At 38.6% G+C, this 19,048-nt stretch overlaps 2 protein-coding genes across 3 annotated transcripts; one reads left to right on the forward strand and one right to left on the reverse strand.

Moving 5' to 3' along the window:
* The first annotated feature begins 210 nt into the window (after positions 1 to 210).
* On the forward strand, positions 211 to 4,714 carry nacc2l (NACC family member 2-like). 2 transcript variants are annotated; one of them, XM_084414883.1, is made up of 6 exons: positions 211 to 389; positions 682 to 1,526; positions 1,614 to 1,790; positions 1,925 to 2,030; positions 2,250 to 2,347; positions 2,634 to 4,714. In XM_084414883.1, the coding sequence occupies exons 2-6, from the start codon at positions 728 to 730 to the stop codon at positions 3,167 to 3,169; spliced, it is 1,716 nt and encodes a 571-aa protein (XP_084271009.1). In that variant the 5' UTR covers positions 211 to 389; positions 682 to 727; the 3' UTR covers positions 3,170 to 4,714. The 2 variants fall into 2 exon arrangements, with proteins under 2 accessions (XP_084271009.1, XP_084271008.1); XM_084414882.1 differs by having other exon boundaries at positions 682 to 1,790.
* A 294-nt stretch (positions 4,715 to 5,008) lies between these two features.
* Positions 5,009 to 17,119, reverse strand: LOC311293737 (xenotropic and polytropic retrovirus receptor 1 homolog; the record flags this gene model as incomplete). The annotated part of the gene is made up of 11 exons (XM_084414227.1): positions 5,009 to 5,234; positions 5,464 to 5,600; positions 7,193 to 7,353; positions 7,438 to 7,629; positions 12,245 to 12,407; positions 13,866 to 14,045; positions 14,133 to 14,320; positions 15,284 to 15,452; positions 15,986 to 16,182; positions 16,264 to 16,304; positions 17,115 to 17,119. The coding sequence occupies 11 exons, from the start codon at positions 17,117 to 17,119 to the stop codon at positions 5,009 to 5,011; spliced, it is 1,659 nt and encodes a 552-aa protein (XP_084270353.1).
* Between the last annotated feature and the right edge of the window lie 1,929 nt (positions 17,120 to 19,048).

Consider the following 19,048-nt stretch of genomic DNA (forward strand, 5'->3'; position numbering starts at 1 on the left):
TGTCTTCATCGCACATGAACACGTTTACTCTCTGCAGGGCAGTTATCCGCATCAGGCTCTCTCTCTTTCTCTGTCTCTTGCTCGATCTCTCTCTCTCACTCTGTGTCCTTAAATGACTTTCCTCCAGTCTCACTCCCTCCCCCTCTCTCCCTAGTCTCTGTGTCTGTGCCTATAGCCTCTCTCCCCCTTTCTGTGACATACAGTAGATGGTGCATCGATTGCACACAGACGCTTGCTTTCCCTCTCTCTGATTCAGTCCTGTGCGAGGAGGAAGAGGACGGATTGAGACGTATCTCTCTGCTTCTCAAGCTACATTTCCTCATGCTGAGCTGCTTTGAGGAGCCTGCCCGCATTCTCTCTCTCTCATCTCGGAAGATTCTGCTATAGAGGTCAGGTAGTGGCGGGGTGGAGAGGGAGGGTGGGCGGGTGGGTTTGTGGGTCACTTTTCAGCTTCTTTTGAATACTCCAGGCAAGCTTATGCTGAGTTGCCAAACATGGAGACTCTAGTAATGTTGGGGTGAAGAGAGCTGTTTACCAAGGGAGTTGCTGTGCAGCATTTCTGTCGCATTTTTCTGCTGTGTCTGCACCAGATAAACATTGTGTGACTTTTGAATGTAGTAATTTTCTGTTTGTTACCTCATCAAGCCGGTCCACCTTCATTTTGACTTTTTTCTGTCTTAGATGTCTGGTGAGAACATCCTGTATTTTCCAGAGATCTGAAACGGGCATGATGTCTCAACTCTTGCACATGGAGATTCCAAACTTTGGCAGCACTGTTCTGGACAGCCTGAACGAACAGCGGCTGCTGGGCCAGCACTGCGATGTGGCCATTATGGTCAATGGACAGGCCTTCAAGGCCCATCGCGCCGTTTTAGCAGCCAGCAGCCTATACTTCCGTGATCTGTTCAGCGGTAGTGCCCAGACACTCTTTGAGTTGCCCTCATCTGTGGCCCCATCCTGCTTCCAGCAGATTCTGTCATTCTGCTACACGGGCCGGATGACGGTGAGTGCCAGCGATCAGCTGATGGTCATGTACACCGCAGGCTATCTTCAAATCCAGAACATCGTGGAGCGGGGAATGGACCTCATGTTCAAGGCCAGTGCTCCGTACTGCGACTCACAGACATCTGCCACAGACGATCCCCCTAGCCCAAATAACAACAACTCCTCCCTGTTGCTAGGCGACCAGCCCACAACTCTCTGCAAGATCAAGGAAGAAAAGTTGGAGACCCCGGTGTGTGCTCGGAATGGAGAGCTAAAGCACTCAGATGAGGATAGGGGACCTAGGGGCAGATCTTTAAGGAATGGGACTCTTTTCTACACCAGTGGAGGTGTGAACGGGATCATACCCGTGATGCATGCTTACGAGCACTCGACCCGAGATCATGCCAGCCCCGGTGCCTCTAGCCTCCCGACCACAGACAGCCCAACTTCACACCAAAACGAGGAGGAGGACTTTGAAGACGACTCGTACGAAAGCCTGACAAACGGAAAGATCTTTGGGGGCTCGTCTGGGATCTATAGCAGTAAATGTCGTTTAATGGACTTCTCTTTCGCTCCGTTGCAGCTCAAGATTCATTCCTGTGAGTGTGATCTTTTGTGTCTCTTCCCAGTGCAAGAGAAGATGGAGGTGTCCTCCCTGCCTCTGTCCTTGGAGAACCGTTTCTGTGTGCTGTTGGGAGGAGACAGAGAGGCTCTGCCTGCCGGACTCATCAGCCAGATCGGCTACCGTTGCCATCCTGCTCTTTACACAGAGGGCGACCCTGGAGAGAGACTAGAGCTGATTGGAGGTGAGGCCTGAATAATACCAGCCTGTCTGAAACTCCATGTCCATCTGAATTATTTATCAGTTCAGACTGAGTCATTTGATTCACTGATTCAGAGCTAAGGTCTCCTTGTTTTTCTGTTGTTGGTGTTGTGAAAGGATCTGGTGTCTTCATGACTCGTGGACAGCTGATGAACTGTCACCTCTGTGCTGGGGTCAAGCACAAAGTCCTGCTGAGACGCCTTCTAGCTGCTTTTTTTGACAGGTCTGAAACATTACAAATGTGTAACAAGCATGTATGTGTATCTGTAGAATGTCTGAAATACTAAGAGCTCAGTTCTGCAGTAAAAATAACCAAGCAGAGATGTCCTCATATTCAAATGTTTCAGTATATTGTGTTTGATAACTGTAGGGGCCGCATGGTGTTTTGGAAAAATTTTGTGTGTGTGCCCTCCAGTGGTTGACTATGGTATTTTGACTGCAGGAATACACTTGCTGACAGCTGTGGGACTGGAATACGTTCCTCCAACTGTGATCCAAATCGCAAACCACTGGACAGCCGCATACTCAACACAGTGAAACGTGAGTGATGTTAAAGCAAACAAAATTGACCATATTTTGTATGTGTGCCTGGTCTTAGTGTGCTGATTCCATAGTTTACTTTGCTCCAAAAAAGCTTTGCTTTCATCTTTCATCAAATCTTTCCTTGCCTCCAATCTCCACTTTTCATGAACCAATCAGTTACACCTCACAAACTTGTCTACTGTTTCATTTGGAAATGTCACATTGAAATTGAACTGAAATAGGTTTAATGCTGACTGGAAGCATTGATATTCCTGTTTTTTCTTTCTCTCTGTTTTGTCATTAGTCTACTGTCAGAACTTTGCCCCTAACTTCAAAGAAAGTGAGATGAATGTGATTGCCGCAGACATGTGCACCAATGCCCGGAGAGTTCGCAAGCGCTGGCTCCCGAAGATCAAGTCCATGCTTCCAGAGGCGATCGAGGTGTACAGGGGGACTGCGGTCCTCAGCCAGGTGGAAGGAGCCACCCATCCAGGTGGTGGCTTTCCCTTTGAGTCAGAGTTCAAACACCTGGCAGCGTCAAATCTGACTCTGGAGCAGCATCTCTATGGAGACTGCAGAGAGACACTGAGGAATGGCTCTCACTTCAATATGGAAGAGAGGTCCCAAAAAGGTGAAGCAGCCAAGACTGAGCCAGGCCGAGCCAAAGAGTCCGACAACCCGCAGGAAGTTGAAAGGCTTCCGGAGAGTCCCGAGAGAGCAGCCAGTGTGCTCGCTCTCAACCCAGCCAGCAAGAAAGGGGAAAAAGAGCGGGCATCCAGCAGCCCCAGATCACAGAAAGAGGAACAGAACAGACAGAGACCACTTAAAGAGGATCAGTGACTTCTACTTCATACGATTTAAAAACTGGTCTGCAGCTTCTCACACCAAAAAGGATCACTATCAATAAAGGCAAATCTCCCATGCCACTGAACATTAAATTAAAGCTGCATGATCATGAAATCTGGACATATAAAAAAAAATGTTCCAGGATATACTGAAGAACGTCTGCATTAAATACAGTTGTGCTCACAATTTTCCCTTCCCCTTGCATAGTCTACAAAATGTTTTTAATTTATTACTGTCCTTATGAAGCTATCTGACATATATTTACACATATTCCACAAGACATATTAACTAAATAAACTGAAAAACAATAACTGATCTTTTTCAAAAATGTACATACCCTTGGTTTTTAATATCATATATTGCCTCAAGCATCAATGAGTGTTTGTAGACTTTTGTGATAGTTGTGCATGAGTATGGTTTGTCCTGAGCAGTGAAACTGTTCTTTGACAAAGCCTCCAGGTCCCGTAAGTTATTTGGTTTCCCAGCATGCTCTGCACATTTGAGTTTTTCCCTACATTGGAAATCTAATTTTGAGATCCAGTTTTGCCACTATGGACAATTTAGGGACTTGTGCAAAACTGTGATGCTTGAGGCAACACACAATATCAAGAATCAAAGGTATGCGAACATCTGAATAGGATATTTTGTGTAATTTAAGTTATTATTTTTTCCTATAAAAACATAAATATGTGTTATGCAGCTTCTTCAGAGCAGTAAATAAAATAAAATAAAATAAAATAGGATTTTTTATCTTATTTTTCAAAAAAAATGATAAATGTCTGATTCCCCAAGGGGTTTGCAAACATCTGAGCATGACTGTATAAGACATTGTAAGGTTCTTTCATGGAGCCACTTAGCATACGTAAATGCAGGCACATATTCAAGCTCAGTACATTAAGGCAATCGGCAGTGCGTTTTTTTATGAATGCATGTGATGCACAAGCTCTGGCATTTCTGACTAAATAGTCTTGCCAATTACAGAAACAAATGGATTATGGACTTCTGCATGGCAAAAACAAGTGAAGGACAAAGGCTCTCCTTAATATAACACAACTTACATGCTTCAGAAATCAACTATACTGCTTTAACTCCAGTCGGACAGTGGGGTTGCTATGTACAAAGCTGACTGTGGGACTGCTGAGTTCAGTACAGTAAGGGAAGCTGAACAGAGAACAACAGTTCTCTAGAGAGTAGCCTGGACTCTCAGTTTTCCCTCTCAAGCTTTTTAATCTCTCTTGTTCTCAAGCTGCTGTATAGTAAATGCTTGCCTGTTTTTTTGTTTTTTTGTTCTTTTTTTCCCGTTTTTTTCTGCATATCAGCTGGTCTGGACATTTGAAACACGATTGTATGATTGTTTTTGGAAGTGAAATAAAGGAAAGGATTATTTTGAGGGATAATTAGGTTATGCCTATTTGGTCACCATTATTGTTTGATAAAAAAGGGCTTTTGCTTCATTACAGTGAAATTGATTTAATAGATAAAACATGAAAACATCAGTTTTACTTGAATGCAGAAAATACAATACATGTGAAATGTCTCAGTGAGGTCTAGATATAGGCTACAGAGATAATTATAGAATTAAGTATGGTTGATAGGATTATCATTTTCTTATCTAACATCTCATTTGCCTACCTGCAGTGCACAACTATCTCAAATGAATTTTGTTCATTTCCATACAGACAGATTTTCTTCCTTAAATACATGGACGAATCTCTGCATCTGTTCCCCCAGCAGGCAGTTTTGCCTTCTTTACCCTGCAAAAGAACAACATTGTTCATTTTCAGATATCATTGACTATGTTCTTTGAATTATTAAACAAGCAAACAAACACTGCTAAGATGGAACAGATTCAGCAGCTGTCCCAGACAATAACCTCTGATTTGGGAAAGGTAAACAGCATATTGTGCCATGTGTGGTGATTTTGTTATGGTCTTTATACATCACATTCTGATCCTTTTCCAGATGCCTCCAGATGTTCCAGAAATCACGAACAGCACAACATTTCTCACAGTTCTTCAGCTGCTCGTTCTCTAGCCGAAAGAGATTCCAAATACAACGTCTGGTTGAACAGAAAGAAAGAATTAAGAAAAAGAATACACCAAATAAGAAATATTCTGCTAAATAATCAGATAACCTTTCCTAAAATGAGATTGCTCAAAGTACAATCTAATACTGAATATTTTTCCTATGAGTCAGCAGCCACCGTTAAAATTAAATTATAGCAAAATGTAATTTGCGCTGATCATCCTGGATTACAAGTTGCTTAGAGCGTGTGACTGAAATCGAACCTGAGGACTTCCAGTGGTGCCAGCAGGGCACTTGCAGTGGCAGCTGCAGATGAATCCTTCATCTGAGTCAGGAGGATATTTATAGCCCAGGAGACCCGCAACAGCACATCCGCCAGCATGGCTGCATAGTAGTACAACTGCAAGAGCACATCTCTCAATAAGAGCAGTTGCAGGACAGTTTGACCCCTTATACCCTCTAAAAGAGATTCATTTAGTGGCACCTTTTCAACCTGAACCTTCATGAGATGCCAGTGATAAAGGCTTTCACTGTCACCAAACAGACTAAATCATGCTCAACAAAATGTGACTTTGAGCTGTTATATGGTCAATTTGACCGAGTAATGCTTGATCTTAAATAGTGATAGCAGAAGGGTTTAGTAAACAGTATCACTACTGCTAAATGTTTTACTACTGCCAAATACCTGTTTAATGTGTGGGCTTGTGCATACATTGAAGGAAAGATTTACCAAAAATGTATATTATTCATTATTCACTAACTAAAAGGTGAATGTTTAAATAATATCATAGTCACTATTTTCAATATAGTGAAAGTCAATAAGGACTGCTGTCTTAACAGGGTTGCCAGATCTGTGTAACAAAATCAGCCCTTTGGCCAATCAAAAAAAGCCTAATTAAACTAGCCCAAAAACTAGCATTAATACCAAACCTCAAAATATGCCTATCCTATTTAAATATACTTTACAGTCACTGTTATACTTCAAAATCACTGTAACACTGTAAAACCTGATAAATTCAGAATATTCAAAACATTTGTGGATGCTGATTAACTCAAAACATTTAAGTAGCCTAAACTTACTCAAGTTTTTTAAGTTAAATAACTCATAGATCAAGTTAGCAGAACTTTACATTTTTATTTTGTACTATATACAAACATGTTAATTACAAGTTAATTGAAATATCTAGTAAACTAACACAGTGTGTTTGCATAACAATTGCCTTGGCTTTTGGCTTGATTAGTTGGGGACATTTAATATTCAACAATATTATTGATCTGCCTTAAGGTGGACGATGACGCAATTTTCTTCTAGAAACAAACTTTGTTGTAATATTTTCATGTTATCACTGTGAAGCTGCTTTGATGCAATCTGTATTGTAAAAAGCGCTATATAAATAAAGGTGACTTGACTTGACATAAATATCATGTTAACTAGCATGTGCTGATGTAACTATCAAATGTACAATCAACATGCAGTATATATAACCAGTATATAACCTAAAATAAACATTTAAAGACATTCCTATTAGGTTTTCAATCGGTGGAAAATGCTTGATTCTTTTTTGTTGTTGTTGTTCTTGTTAACTAGCCACAATCCTGGAGAGATTTGCCAATCTGTCACCTTGGAAACAATACAGCCCGCACAAAGTCGTAGCAGTGCCCCATCCCTCACAAAATTCTCCTAACTCTGTTTCATCATCTACCACTGATTTATCATTGTTAGAATATAAATATGAAAGAGTAAAATATTTCGGCTGTTGTTCAGATGAAGTCCGTTTAGTGTTGATTCAGTTCCATTGTAACGATCATCAATTAAATAAGTACATTTCATCTATAAAGCAGTAAAAAAAAAAAAAAAAGTCTTCATGTTGACAGTGGCAAGGAATCCAAACTCTATCAGGTGACAGAATAGAGAAAAAAAAAAACTTAGGAGAAACCAGGCTCAGTCGGAGGGCCAGTTCAAATTATGTTATAATTTTTATACTAGCTTACCTGTTGAGAGTACACCAACTCGTCTTTTAGCAGGCCGTTTCCCTGAAGTAATCCCCAGTCCATCCTTAAATCCCAACTCACTGTAACTAGAACACCCATACAGGTAGCCACGGCCCATATGTACAGGTATATCCTCCCTTCCACAAGCAGGGCAGATCTCTCTATTACACATATACACACAAATAGACTGAGGATCATAACATTTTCAAGAATCCTAAATGCTACCTATTTATTTGGTTGTGTACCCCTAGCCATGTTATAGAGGCCGGCGAATGTGACCATAAGAAACACAGTGAAGTATTTTCCTGCATTCAGGAGATGTAGTGAGTGGCCAGTGTCCCAGAAGCACCTCAGGCATTGTGCAAATCTAAGCCATGGTGGAAAACACTGGATCAGACAGGTTACAGCCATACTATACTGTCCACAGTCCAGACTCACTGTAACAAACAGAAGAAAATCTCAACTAAAAAACATCACAGGAATAAAAAGAGGTTTGAGGTTGAAGTAGTTCTGTCCTAAAACTTCATTTTACTTAAAACATTTTTTACTTAAAGTTTTTTTTTTTACTTAAAGTCCCCCTGTGGTGAAAATCAAGTATTTAATGTTGTTTATATGTCTATGTGGTGTTTTTAATATGATTTAAGACAAGCCAAGTGCAAATGCATAAGTCAACACCATTTTGGAGTATTTTCTCCTTAAAGCTGCAGTCCACAGTTTTTCCTCTTTGTCGCCATCTCTGTTCGAAATCTGCAATTGCAGTTATTAGCGGAATTAGCAGCTGTATGTGCGTTGTGCCTCGGCATGGCACAGCGCAGATGAATCCAATGTTTTGAGGAGAATGTGCGGCTGTCAATCACCACGCTGGTGGTGTGTGGATACTGTCATTCGCAATCACAGATTCTACTTTTTGGAAGTATGACCAACATAAGAATTTTCACCGGAAAATGTCGTCTAAACAAGTAAGTATAACATCCACTTTTGTTCTGACCAACTAAGGGGAAAAAAGCATTGCAGTAAATCGCGCCAATTAAATCTAACGATTGCTTTTCATATCACGTCAAACCGTGCAAATTATACTTTGTTCTCAAATTGTTAATGTTAACAACATCAGCATTGCGTGACTACATTTAATGCCCTTCAGATATTTTTCCTTGTTTTCGCATGGGCCCGGTTGCAGTCTCTTTTTTTTCTTCTCAGTGGGTGAATCTCCAGTTGTCACTGGTGATGGTCGTTTGAACCTTTCTGGATCCGCCATCAAATTGCTAAGTGTAATTATATTAAGTGCTGTGAGAAAAGGCTATACATCTCCACCACCAACATCCTCACACACAATATAGCCTACTAGCCGAGACTCCTGTATGTGCACAGATGTGACGTAATGACGCAAAGACATGCTCGAATTTCCCGCGGAAATCCACCAGTACCACTGGAATTAAAAACATTATTACAAGCTTACCATTTGAATCGAGCTACAGCAGATAGTTTTGAACACTGGCTGGTTATGTACTTGCTCAAAAAATTATTTTGGATAATTTTTAACCCAAAAAAAGCTACGGACTGCAGCTTTAAAACAGCAATGACCCAAAGACAGTCTCAAAAAAGCGTTTTGAAATCGCTGGTGTTTCTGACGTCACAAACTACATTGTAACCAATCACGTAAATGTGTGATGGTCAAGAGTGGGGGCGGGGCTAATTTGCATATTCATAGAACTGCGTATACTAAATGAGGCAAGGGTGTAGAGTTACATTCAAGCTATTTTAAGGCATTAAGAATTTAAATATGTAATTTTGGTGATCAAATATGAGTTTTAAGGGATACAATTATTGACTACAAGGAAACTTTAAATATGACAGCATACTCTTGTGTTCCATTCACAGCACAGTACATAATACAATATGTCTTGGCACTGATACAAATTTTATGATTTAAGTTAATTCACAAGCTTGCATATCAATTAAATTCTGTTTTCGATTCAATTCGATTCTATATCGAATCTATATTCTATATCTATATCTATTCGATTCGTTTGGATATAACATGGAATCCTGTCAGTTAGTACACTGCTATAAAATTACAGCTTAAAATAACAAACATTTAAGTTGTACATAAGGCAGTTTTTATAATAATAACTTTTAAATGACAAAATTATGTTTCTACTCCAGTTTCTTTCTCCAATTCTGCCTTTCCTTTTTGAGTTCGGTTCACTCGACAGTGCGTCAGTAACTGACATGGGGAAACACTTTAAATACTGAAGCTTCATTGAAACACGCCGATGAAGAAAATAGTGTTCGAGGCTGCTGCAGGCTCTGCCTACCCTCCTATTTAATGTAGTGTTGAACGCTATTTCCTGTATATCACTTCCTTATAGCATGCATTGTATGCTTGTTATATTAATCAGAGCATAAAGGGACAAACTGCCAGCTCACACTGATCATGCAATTGAGTTAGCTTCCAAACATAGAAAATTTTCCCGCTTGAAAAATACACCTTTTTCATTGGTCAAGCCAAACTCTAGAGGTGTGACCTCTGCGGAAGTTAAAGGGCACTATCTCAGTGACCTCTTCACTCTTCCTTCTTCTTCTGGTTGTTGTTTGCGTGAAAAGACTGGAGACATCCAGTCAGAGCCGGGCTGGCAGGGCCTCAACACATCAACCCATGTCGTAACTTTCCTCTCTCCCGACAACTACAGAGTCAGGCTAAAATCGCAAGTTCGTCATGTCTTCATTAAATCCGGAAGAACTTGATTGCAACTTAACCACCATCAAACTACTGAACCACCAAGACTTTCTCCTGAGATTGTATCTGGACGCTCATTCAACGGCTAAGGCATTGCAAGTATTGCACATTTAAAGGGGTGGTTCAGGATTTTCGACATCGGACCTCATTTTCAAGTGAGCCTGGTTGTTATTCATCAGTGGAGACAGTTTTCAAAAAAATTCATCCAGTCCTTACTTTTGGATAGTTCGCCTATGCTAGGCTAGCGCGAGTCAACGGTGCACGCGTTAGCCTGCCATTAAAAACAGTTTTACCCACTCCACAGTACACCAAAAGCAAATAAATTATAACGCCAGACTATCGATGTAAATGTCTGTCGAGAGAATAATGTTAGAAATCAAACTACCCTTTCATCACATTGTCAGCGGCAGGTAAATACACTTGCGTGATAGTTATGTGGACCGTGGCTCTCTCGGTTTCCTAGGTAACCAAATATAACTCCGCTGCTGCTGTAGACTGCTTATAAATACAGGGAACAAATTATAACTAATGCAATGTGATGAAAGGGTAGTTTGATTTCTAACATTATTCTCTCAACAGACATTTACATCGATAGTCTGGCGTTATAATTTATTTGCTTTTGGTGTACTGTGGAGTGGGTAAAACTGTTTTTAATGGCAGGCTAACGCGTGCACCGTTGACTCGCGCTAGCCTAGCACCGGCGAACTATCCAAAAGTAAGGACTGGATGAATTTTTTTGAAAACTGTCTCCACTGATGAATAACAACCAGGCTCACTTGAAAATGAGGTCCGATGTCGAAAATCCTGAACCACCCCTTTAACTAACTCAACAAAGGTTTAGCATAAGCTTGTATTTCCCCTTGTTACCAAGGTGCTGATGGTTCTGTTCAGGCAGGAGGCGCACTACAAATAAAGAAGTAGTTTAAGTGCATGCATCAACTGAAAACAACATTGATCAATGCTTGAGATTTAAATACTAATATTGGTGGTTTGAGAATGAGAAAATGAGAAATTGAGAAATCAATATTTTCAATCCTGCCATATAATATAATATAATTAGTGATGTCAAAATTAACGCTTTAACGCATGCGATTAATATTTTTCATTTTAACGCGTTAAAAATATATAACAAATAACTATTAACAATTAACAATTATTTTTTTCCCGTCATCCTTTGTCTAGCATTACATTATATGACCACATCTTATTCATGCAAAAGCTTTTAAACCATTCAAGCTCGATAAGACACTAAAGAGAAAGCAGTGCAGTACTGGCGCGCATCTGTGAATCTCCTGTCTGTGTGACTGACACACACACGACTCGTGCACACAAAAAGCCGCTTCAGACAGTGCTGGAACGGACACACACTTTTTTGCCAAAATGCCCGTTTTGTTAAGTATTCTCGCAAGCACAGTCTTAAATTAGTTAAATGAAGTTTTAAATGAATGTAAATTTTTTTTTTGAAAATGGGATGCGTGTGCTGCAGGTCTTAAAGTGACAGCAGCCTAATAAACCTGCAGATGTTTGTCATTAAGGATAATCAAAGACCAAAAGAAAAAGAGAAATTCACTCACTGCTCTTGACCAAATAACTTTTGTTGCTTTAATAAGGATTAATCAGTATTTTATTTATAATTTATGCTGTGAAGACTGTGCAGTGTTTGATAACTTTATTAAATTTCTGTATATATCCTACCTGTTTGACCTACCTAAAAAAATCTTCTTCTGTACTGGTCTGACTGGGTCAACAGAAAATATTGAGCCCTGATATATTAAAGGACATAAGTAAATGCAACATTTACTGTAAAGGGTTTTTGTAAAGATTATTTTAAGTTCACTTGAATTAAAAGTTGTTAAAGCCAAATAAATGTTAAAATGTATAGCTTTCAATTAATTATACTGTAATGCTGAATGTCTATAATTAATTGCTAAAATAGAGAAAAAAATAATAATTTCATAGAGACATCAGTAGCAGTATTGGCATCGGTGATACTGGCCTTCTTTCATTAAAAAAAATGCCATTAAATATAGGCTACTGTCTTTATGTTGTTTCTACATTAATTTGGAGATGAAATGTGAAATTATTACAATATAAAAATATATTAAAATCTTTAATGTTAGGTGTGATTGATTAGTTGTTTTTTTATCTATTGACAATGTTAAATAAAATAATATAATATAATATAATATAATATAATGCAATATAATATAATATAATATAATATAATATAATATAATATAATATAATATAATATAATATAATATAATATAATATAATACACAAATTCAGTAGCAATTAGAGCTCTTAGCTCTTACCTGCGGATGGAGGGCTGTCAGACCACATATCTCTCCAGTTGATCTGATAGAAGCACAGCAGATCCCTCAAGCCAAGGAACAGAGGGCTTAGACTGTTGAATTGATCAGCTAGCCAGCATTCTGAAAAGCCCACAGGCTGGAAGGGGGCTGCCAAGACCTTACACTGTGATATGGGTATTTTAATGTATAAATGATGACATTGTGTATGATGATGCATTCTCTAGAGACCACTGCTGATAAAATATGTGCTATTGCAAAACATTTTACAGAAAAGATACAGCAAGGCACTATAGTTGACAACATATCTCCCCTAGTTATTAATACAGACAAACTTTCAACACAAACATTAAAATGTCTGCCAAGGTTGGCTTCTTCTGCTTTGCAAAATAAGGATGCATTCTATAAACGCATGCAACCTCAGATTCATCAGCCGCTATAACTATAGGAATAGAAAAGTGCAGTAAATGGTAAAACTATTTGTGCTACAAACTAGTTTGTTCATGATTAATAAGTTAAAATACTATGATAACAAACTACTGAAAAATGCAGCAAACCAGCATGAATTCCATGCTGGTCCAGGCTAGTTTATGCTGGTTAGTGCTGGTTTAGCTGGTGGACCAGCATAGTCATGCTGTTCTCAAGCAAACCAGAGCTGGTGAAGCTGGTTCAACAAGCAGTGTTTTGGGACAAGCAATTCATTTGCTTACATGTTTCTATGTAACAAATGAATTATGTAAATGAGTAACAATATATGGTTAGAACATATTATTTATTGTAATATATAATTAAAATGTAATTAGTAACTTATAATTAGAACACAGTAATGGTGTTTTGTTCCTGAATAAATTCATGTTTTTAAACGAATCAGTTGGATAAATGATTCAACGACTCACTCGTAAAGAAAGAGTGCTTCTCAATACTCAAATTGATGCTTCCTTGTTTCCTGTGACCTGGAAACCGATCAAAGAAAGCCATCTTGAAGGACATCTCAATCCTCTAACTGCACTATGAGGAGGCGAGGCATGAGGAGTGAGGAAGCTTCCAGAGGAGCTATAAGCGAGGATGCACAGGTGTGTCCTATGCAAATTCTCCTTCCCCTTCACATCTGTCACAATCATTTTAATTTATGCTTTTCCTTTGCAGTTTAAATAAACATTCTTAAAAATGTATTTAAATAACCAAACTTCAACAACATGAGCACAGCAATGACGCTTTGAAGTGACGCTCGAATGATCAAGAATATTCCAATATACAAATAAGCTTTCCTTCGATTCCTCTGTCCTCATTTTCTTTCCTTGCAGCTTTCCCTTGCATACTAAGCGGAGTGGAGCTGCCTCTCGAGGAAAGGAAACAAGGATGAACAAATTAGAAATGAGAAGCACCCAAAGTCACTTGTTTCATTCCTTAATGAATTGTTTTGAACAAATCGGTTGAATTAATTGTTCAGTGACTCACTCAAGACATTTGTCAGCACCTATACTGGCTAATCGAACTATCGATGCAACCTGCAGAGAGAGTCACTGAAAGTTTTCCACCACATAAACACAGACTAACAGTCTGTCTGGGACTCGCTACACAAGTAAATATGCCCTGCATTAATCTTATCTTAGTCATATCTTACCATTGTGACCATGAGCCAGCGACGAGCCTGAGCATGAAATATGGAGAAGGGGTTTAGTAGCAGAAACAGGAGCAAGCTGTGAAAAAGTAGTGGGTGGAGCTGCTGTGGGATTGACAGCACAGGAGGATGAAGACTAGCCAGTACACTAGCGCACCAGCACACAGTCAGAACCCCGGCCATCTGCATTACACAGTCAAATATATGAGGCCTCAGCACAGTAATCATAAGAGTGCTAAACAAACTCAAATAAATGATTTCACAACTCACCTCAAAAATATGGTAGCACGAGAGGTGGTCTCTGGGATCTAGTCCAAAGATGAGCTTGTGATTTATTGCGGAAGTATTAAAGCAGTACAGGTTCAGTCCAATCAGGAACAAAAACTCAATCAGCAGGGAACTTCCCTTGTAAAGCTTCAGCTGAGGCTTCAGAAGCTCCAGGTCTGTTTCATTGAACACTTTCAAGACAAGTTAACAATTGGACGTTAGTACATGCACTGGCAAATAGATATGACTTGAAATCCATTCTATCATAATTATATTTTTGCACACATAGTAATGGTTAATAATAGAATGGAGACCCTCATAGCTAGATATTGGAAATTATATGCCATTGTTATAGATTGGTTACGTGATTAATTGGTTAATTGTTAAGGGAAATAGTAGGATAGAGGTTGTAAATTTACTAACCTCTGAAAGTTAAAATGGTAAGGAGGGCCAGGATGAGGCCACAAACAAAGCCAATCCGAAACATTATCCACACTCCGACTTTCTTTGTACAGAAGAAAAAAGACTATAAGAGGCTTCAAAAAATGCACTGTTTGTCTACTGTATCTTCCATTTCTTTCTATATAAAATTTTGACTAAATTGACTTCAGTGGACTTCAACATCATGAACATATCATGATGGAGGATGCAGATTATTCCATACCTCTGTAGATTAATTCTCCATTATTAAGCCTAAGTATGAAGAAAAACGTTTAGGTAATATTTAACTAAAAGCATAATGGATGATATCAGGATGAAAAAAAAAAAAAAAAATTTTTGTGTGTGTTCTGTAACAGTACAGTAAAAACTTAAGCTTAAACTTAAAAACTTTTAATCCTTTGTTTTGGTAATAATACAACCTTTAAAGCCAGTTATTTTATTTTAATGTCTGCTTTTCATAAATAGTCTTAGTCTGTTTGCATTTTTCCTGCTGATTCAGAGCCACTTGTTTCATTCAGGATCAGGATCATATTCACACGTGACACATGTCTTACCGGTGTTTTGTCCATTACTGGGACTTCAAGTCTTTTCATTGCTCTCAGTTTGTCACCCCCCTCCAGCTGAATCATAAACGTCTGTAGAATTACATTCAGTTTACTGATCCAGAGACTGGATGTTCTGTAATGAATGAAATGAACTAAAGGAACAGTTACAGTCCTGCATTCTCACCTCCAGTTTAGACCTGAGATGTTCACATTTGCCTCTGTCTGTGTTGAGCAGAGATGTGTCAAGCCTCTCATTTCTCCATTTTTGGCCATGTTCAGAAGCAAACTTTGAATCGTACTTCATGGTGATCTTGCAGAAACATTTGTAATTCAATTCCTAGGAAACAATCCAGCACAACAATGTATATGCACAATGAAAATAATTTTATACCACTCCAGTCATTAAGGACAACTGATATACTACCTTTCAAAAGTTTGTGGTCAATACGATTTCTTTTTTTATGACAGTAAAGTAAAGTAAATGATAGTAAAGACATTTATAATGTTACAAAAGATTTCTATAAAATACAAATGCTTTTCTTTTGAACTTTCTATTCAGCAAATAAATAGAATAGAAATAGAATTTTTTGTGGAATATCAGTTTCTACAAAACAGCACTGTGATGATTATAATAAGAAATGTTTTTACATTTTACAGTTATTTAAAATTATGATAATATTTCACAATCTTGCTAGTTTTAGTGATTTTTGATCATATTAATGCAGCCTCTCTGAGCATAAGAGACTCTTTCATAAACATGTAAAAAATCTTACTAACCCCAAACTTTCTTGTGTGTGTGTGTGTGTGTGTGTGTGTGTGTGTGTGTGTGTGTGTGTGTGTGTGTGTGTGTGTGTGTGTGTGTGTGACCACCTGGTATTTTTGCAGATAGGCCAGGCTCAGGTAGAGCTCACAAACTGCCATTTTTATTTGTTTTATATTGGTGTTTTTTCTTTTGATAGTTGAGGAAGTTCTGATGACACAATTATCTCCTTGAACTTTGGATCCAGAAACATCCTGAGCTACGATCCCAAATGTTTCCAGTCTGTTGTGAGCTTCTGATAGTTTCTCTGTAATATAGAAATGCAGTAGGTAATATATATCTACATTTATTGTAAATGATCTGCTCTAAGTACTTTAGAGTTGTCTACCTGAATAGAAGAGGTTAATCTTGTTCAGCTCTTCCTCACAGCTTGTGAAGAATTCCCCTGTCACAGACCTTTGACTGTTTCCTATAAAGTGGTCTCATTATTACTGGTAGATCTTTTTTATTAGCTTTTTTTAAAGTTTGTTTTTATTCGTTTTGATACTATTTTCACAAAGGTGCACATTCTCAAAACTCTTAGTACTAATATGACAACAGATCATCAAAAGTGCACGTTTGGAAAGAATGACTAGCTGTGTTACAAGTGTGATCAGTTAGGATTTTTGTACTAGGAGTTTTGAAAAAATCTTACTTGTGAAAATAGAACCAAAGCAAATAAAAAAAACGATATTATTCACTAACTCCCTGTGTATCCTTTCCCTCATTAAGCATTCAACTTTGCAAAGTTATTAATGATTCATTTGACCTACTTCACCTTTGATATTGTGAGGATACCTGCCATAGAAATCTATCATGCATTTAATTCCAATGGGAATAATTTATGAGGTTATACAGTTAATGACGGTCATAAATATGCCTTAAGTTGACATCATTCATTTTTTAAAACTCATTTTAACAGTGTAAAATTCATGCAAATATGCAAATGACTAAGAAATGTTATTTTGATAGTGGAGTACTCTCACATAACTAGAATTCAACCAATATGCTGATGCTCTTACCATAACAACTGAGGTTAACCCTGTCTTTCTGTTTCAGCATAGACTTCAGGGTCTGAAAAACAAAATGCTTTCCATTATTTGGTTCATTAATCATGCTAAGTTACACTTACAATTGTACTACATCTCTGAAAGGTTGAAAGTGTGAAGAATATATCCAAGAGCATGAAACCAAACTCACCTCATAGCTAATATATTGCTTCTTCCATTCAGGAATCATTTGTAAATCCGGGTGGTCAGACAATGTCATTTTGACTTTCTTAACAGCACTGAGTGAGTTCCAGTGTTTCTCCAGGTGTGTGTGTGTGTGTGTGTGTGTGTGTGTGTGTGTGTGTGTGTGTGTGCCTCATAACAATAGAATATATGAAAGGAAGGGGCAGTCACAGTGCAAGAGCACAAAGAATCACTAAACCCATGTATAATTCAGAGATGTATATCATGATCTTTCTTATTTGAAGTATCTTTTCTTTTTAGCAGGACTGTAGAAAGCAAACACGTGGCTGCAATATTTGAATTACAATATAATTAAAGGAGTCATAATGTAGAAATTTCACTTTTCCACGAGAATCAATGTATGTTATGATTGCATAATGATTGTACACTGGCCGGGAAGCCGATATTTAAAAGTGAAGCGTTTGTTTACCTCAGGGTTTGTAAAATAGGCCACGTGCACGCGCACGAAAAAACGAGATTTTGATTTCTTCCCCCTCTTGACGTCAAGACGGGGGAGGATATACCAAATATGGACACCGCAAACCTATGCCGCGGGAAGCCCGCCCCTCTCCCCCTCTCCCCCTCAGATTCAGTTTAGTCGACTCGAGAAAGATGGAGAAACCGAGTGCACACCTGAGATGCTCTGTGGTTGACTGCCACAAACAACATGCAAATGTGTTTTATCTACCAAAAACGGACGAAACTATCAGGGAACAGTGGAGGAAATTAATTTTTAATGACGCTGTCCCAACAACTCTTTCAAGTGGCGTATCGTTAGGTGTGTGCGCTAAACATTTTACACCGGAATCATTTACAAATTTGGGGCAATATCAGGCGAACTTGGCCTCGAAGCTCCGTTTGGGAAAAGGTGCCATCCCAACCATCAGGGACTTGCCAGAAATTGAAAAGGTAAGACTGTGTTTTTATTGCTCTACTGTGGTTAACAAATAGCAGCTAACTGCTAATGCGGCTATTGTATGTAACGTTACCTTCGAGGTAAACACGGGGAATGGACTCTACGAATGCTAGCCACATCTTTCCACTTTGTTCTACACTAGCAGCTACAGTAGTGACGGTACAGGAGTCCATGCTTAGTGGCTAAAACTGTTTAAATGCAAGTATGAAAACAATATACCACTAAACATTATTAGCCAAACTCATGCAAAACATGCAGTTTGAAAATAGCTTTCAGTTAGTGGGGCTTCTGTAAGAATGTATCTGGAAATGGTGTATTTTTTCTACGACCAATCAACGCGCCCCTCATTTGCATTATTATAATGACCGTCCACGACAGCCAAAACATCGCATCAGATCTCGCGAGACAATAATGCCTTTAGAAATAAGGGTCTGAGGGGCTCTGTGTTGATTTTTTTTTCCACTTTTCTTTTTTAGAAGTGCCTGAAAGACTATAATAGAGCATTGGGTATCCAAGGTAACACAACATTATGACTCCTTTAAAACAGTTAAAGGGAACTGGCTTCCTAAAGGCCAATGCACACTGCACCGTCAAACGCAGACCAACACACACAGCCAACAGGAATAACACACTGATCCGACAAAACACGACAACGTGTGTCTGTTGCTGTCTGTCCAACACGATGTGTCTGTCAGTGCAGTTTGAATTGGCCTTTAGAAGAAAAGGTTCTATATAGAACCTTTAAAGGGTTCTGTCACGTGCTTCATTTATACTGTACAGAGGAAAAGATTTGTCACTAATACTTCCATTTCCTCACACATTTAAAGTTTAGCACTTTTCCCTATAATGCCGTTCTCATTAATACAAATATTTCGATTTTCTAGGGGTTCTCAACTCTGACCCTCAACCTTAATCAAACACACCTGAACAAGCTAATGAAGGTCTTCAGGATAACTAAAAGTTACTGGTACATTTAACTAAGGTTG

The sequence above is a fragment of the Rutilus rutilus genome, assembly GCF_951802725.1.
Source record: "Rutilus rutilus genome assembly, chromosome: 7".
In the NCBI taxonomy this organism is placed as follows: Eukaryota; Metazoa; Chordata; class Actinopteri; order Cypriniformes; family Leuciscidae; genus Rutilus; species Rutilus rutilus.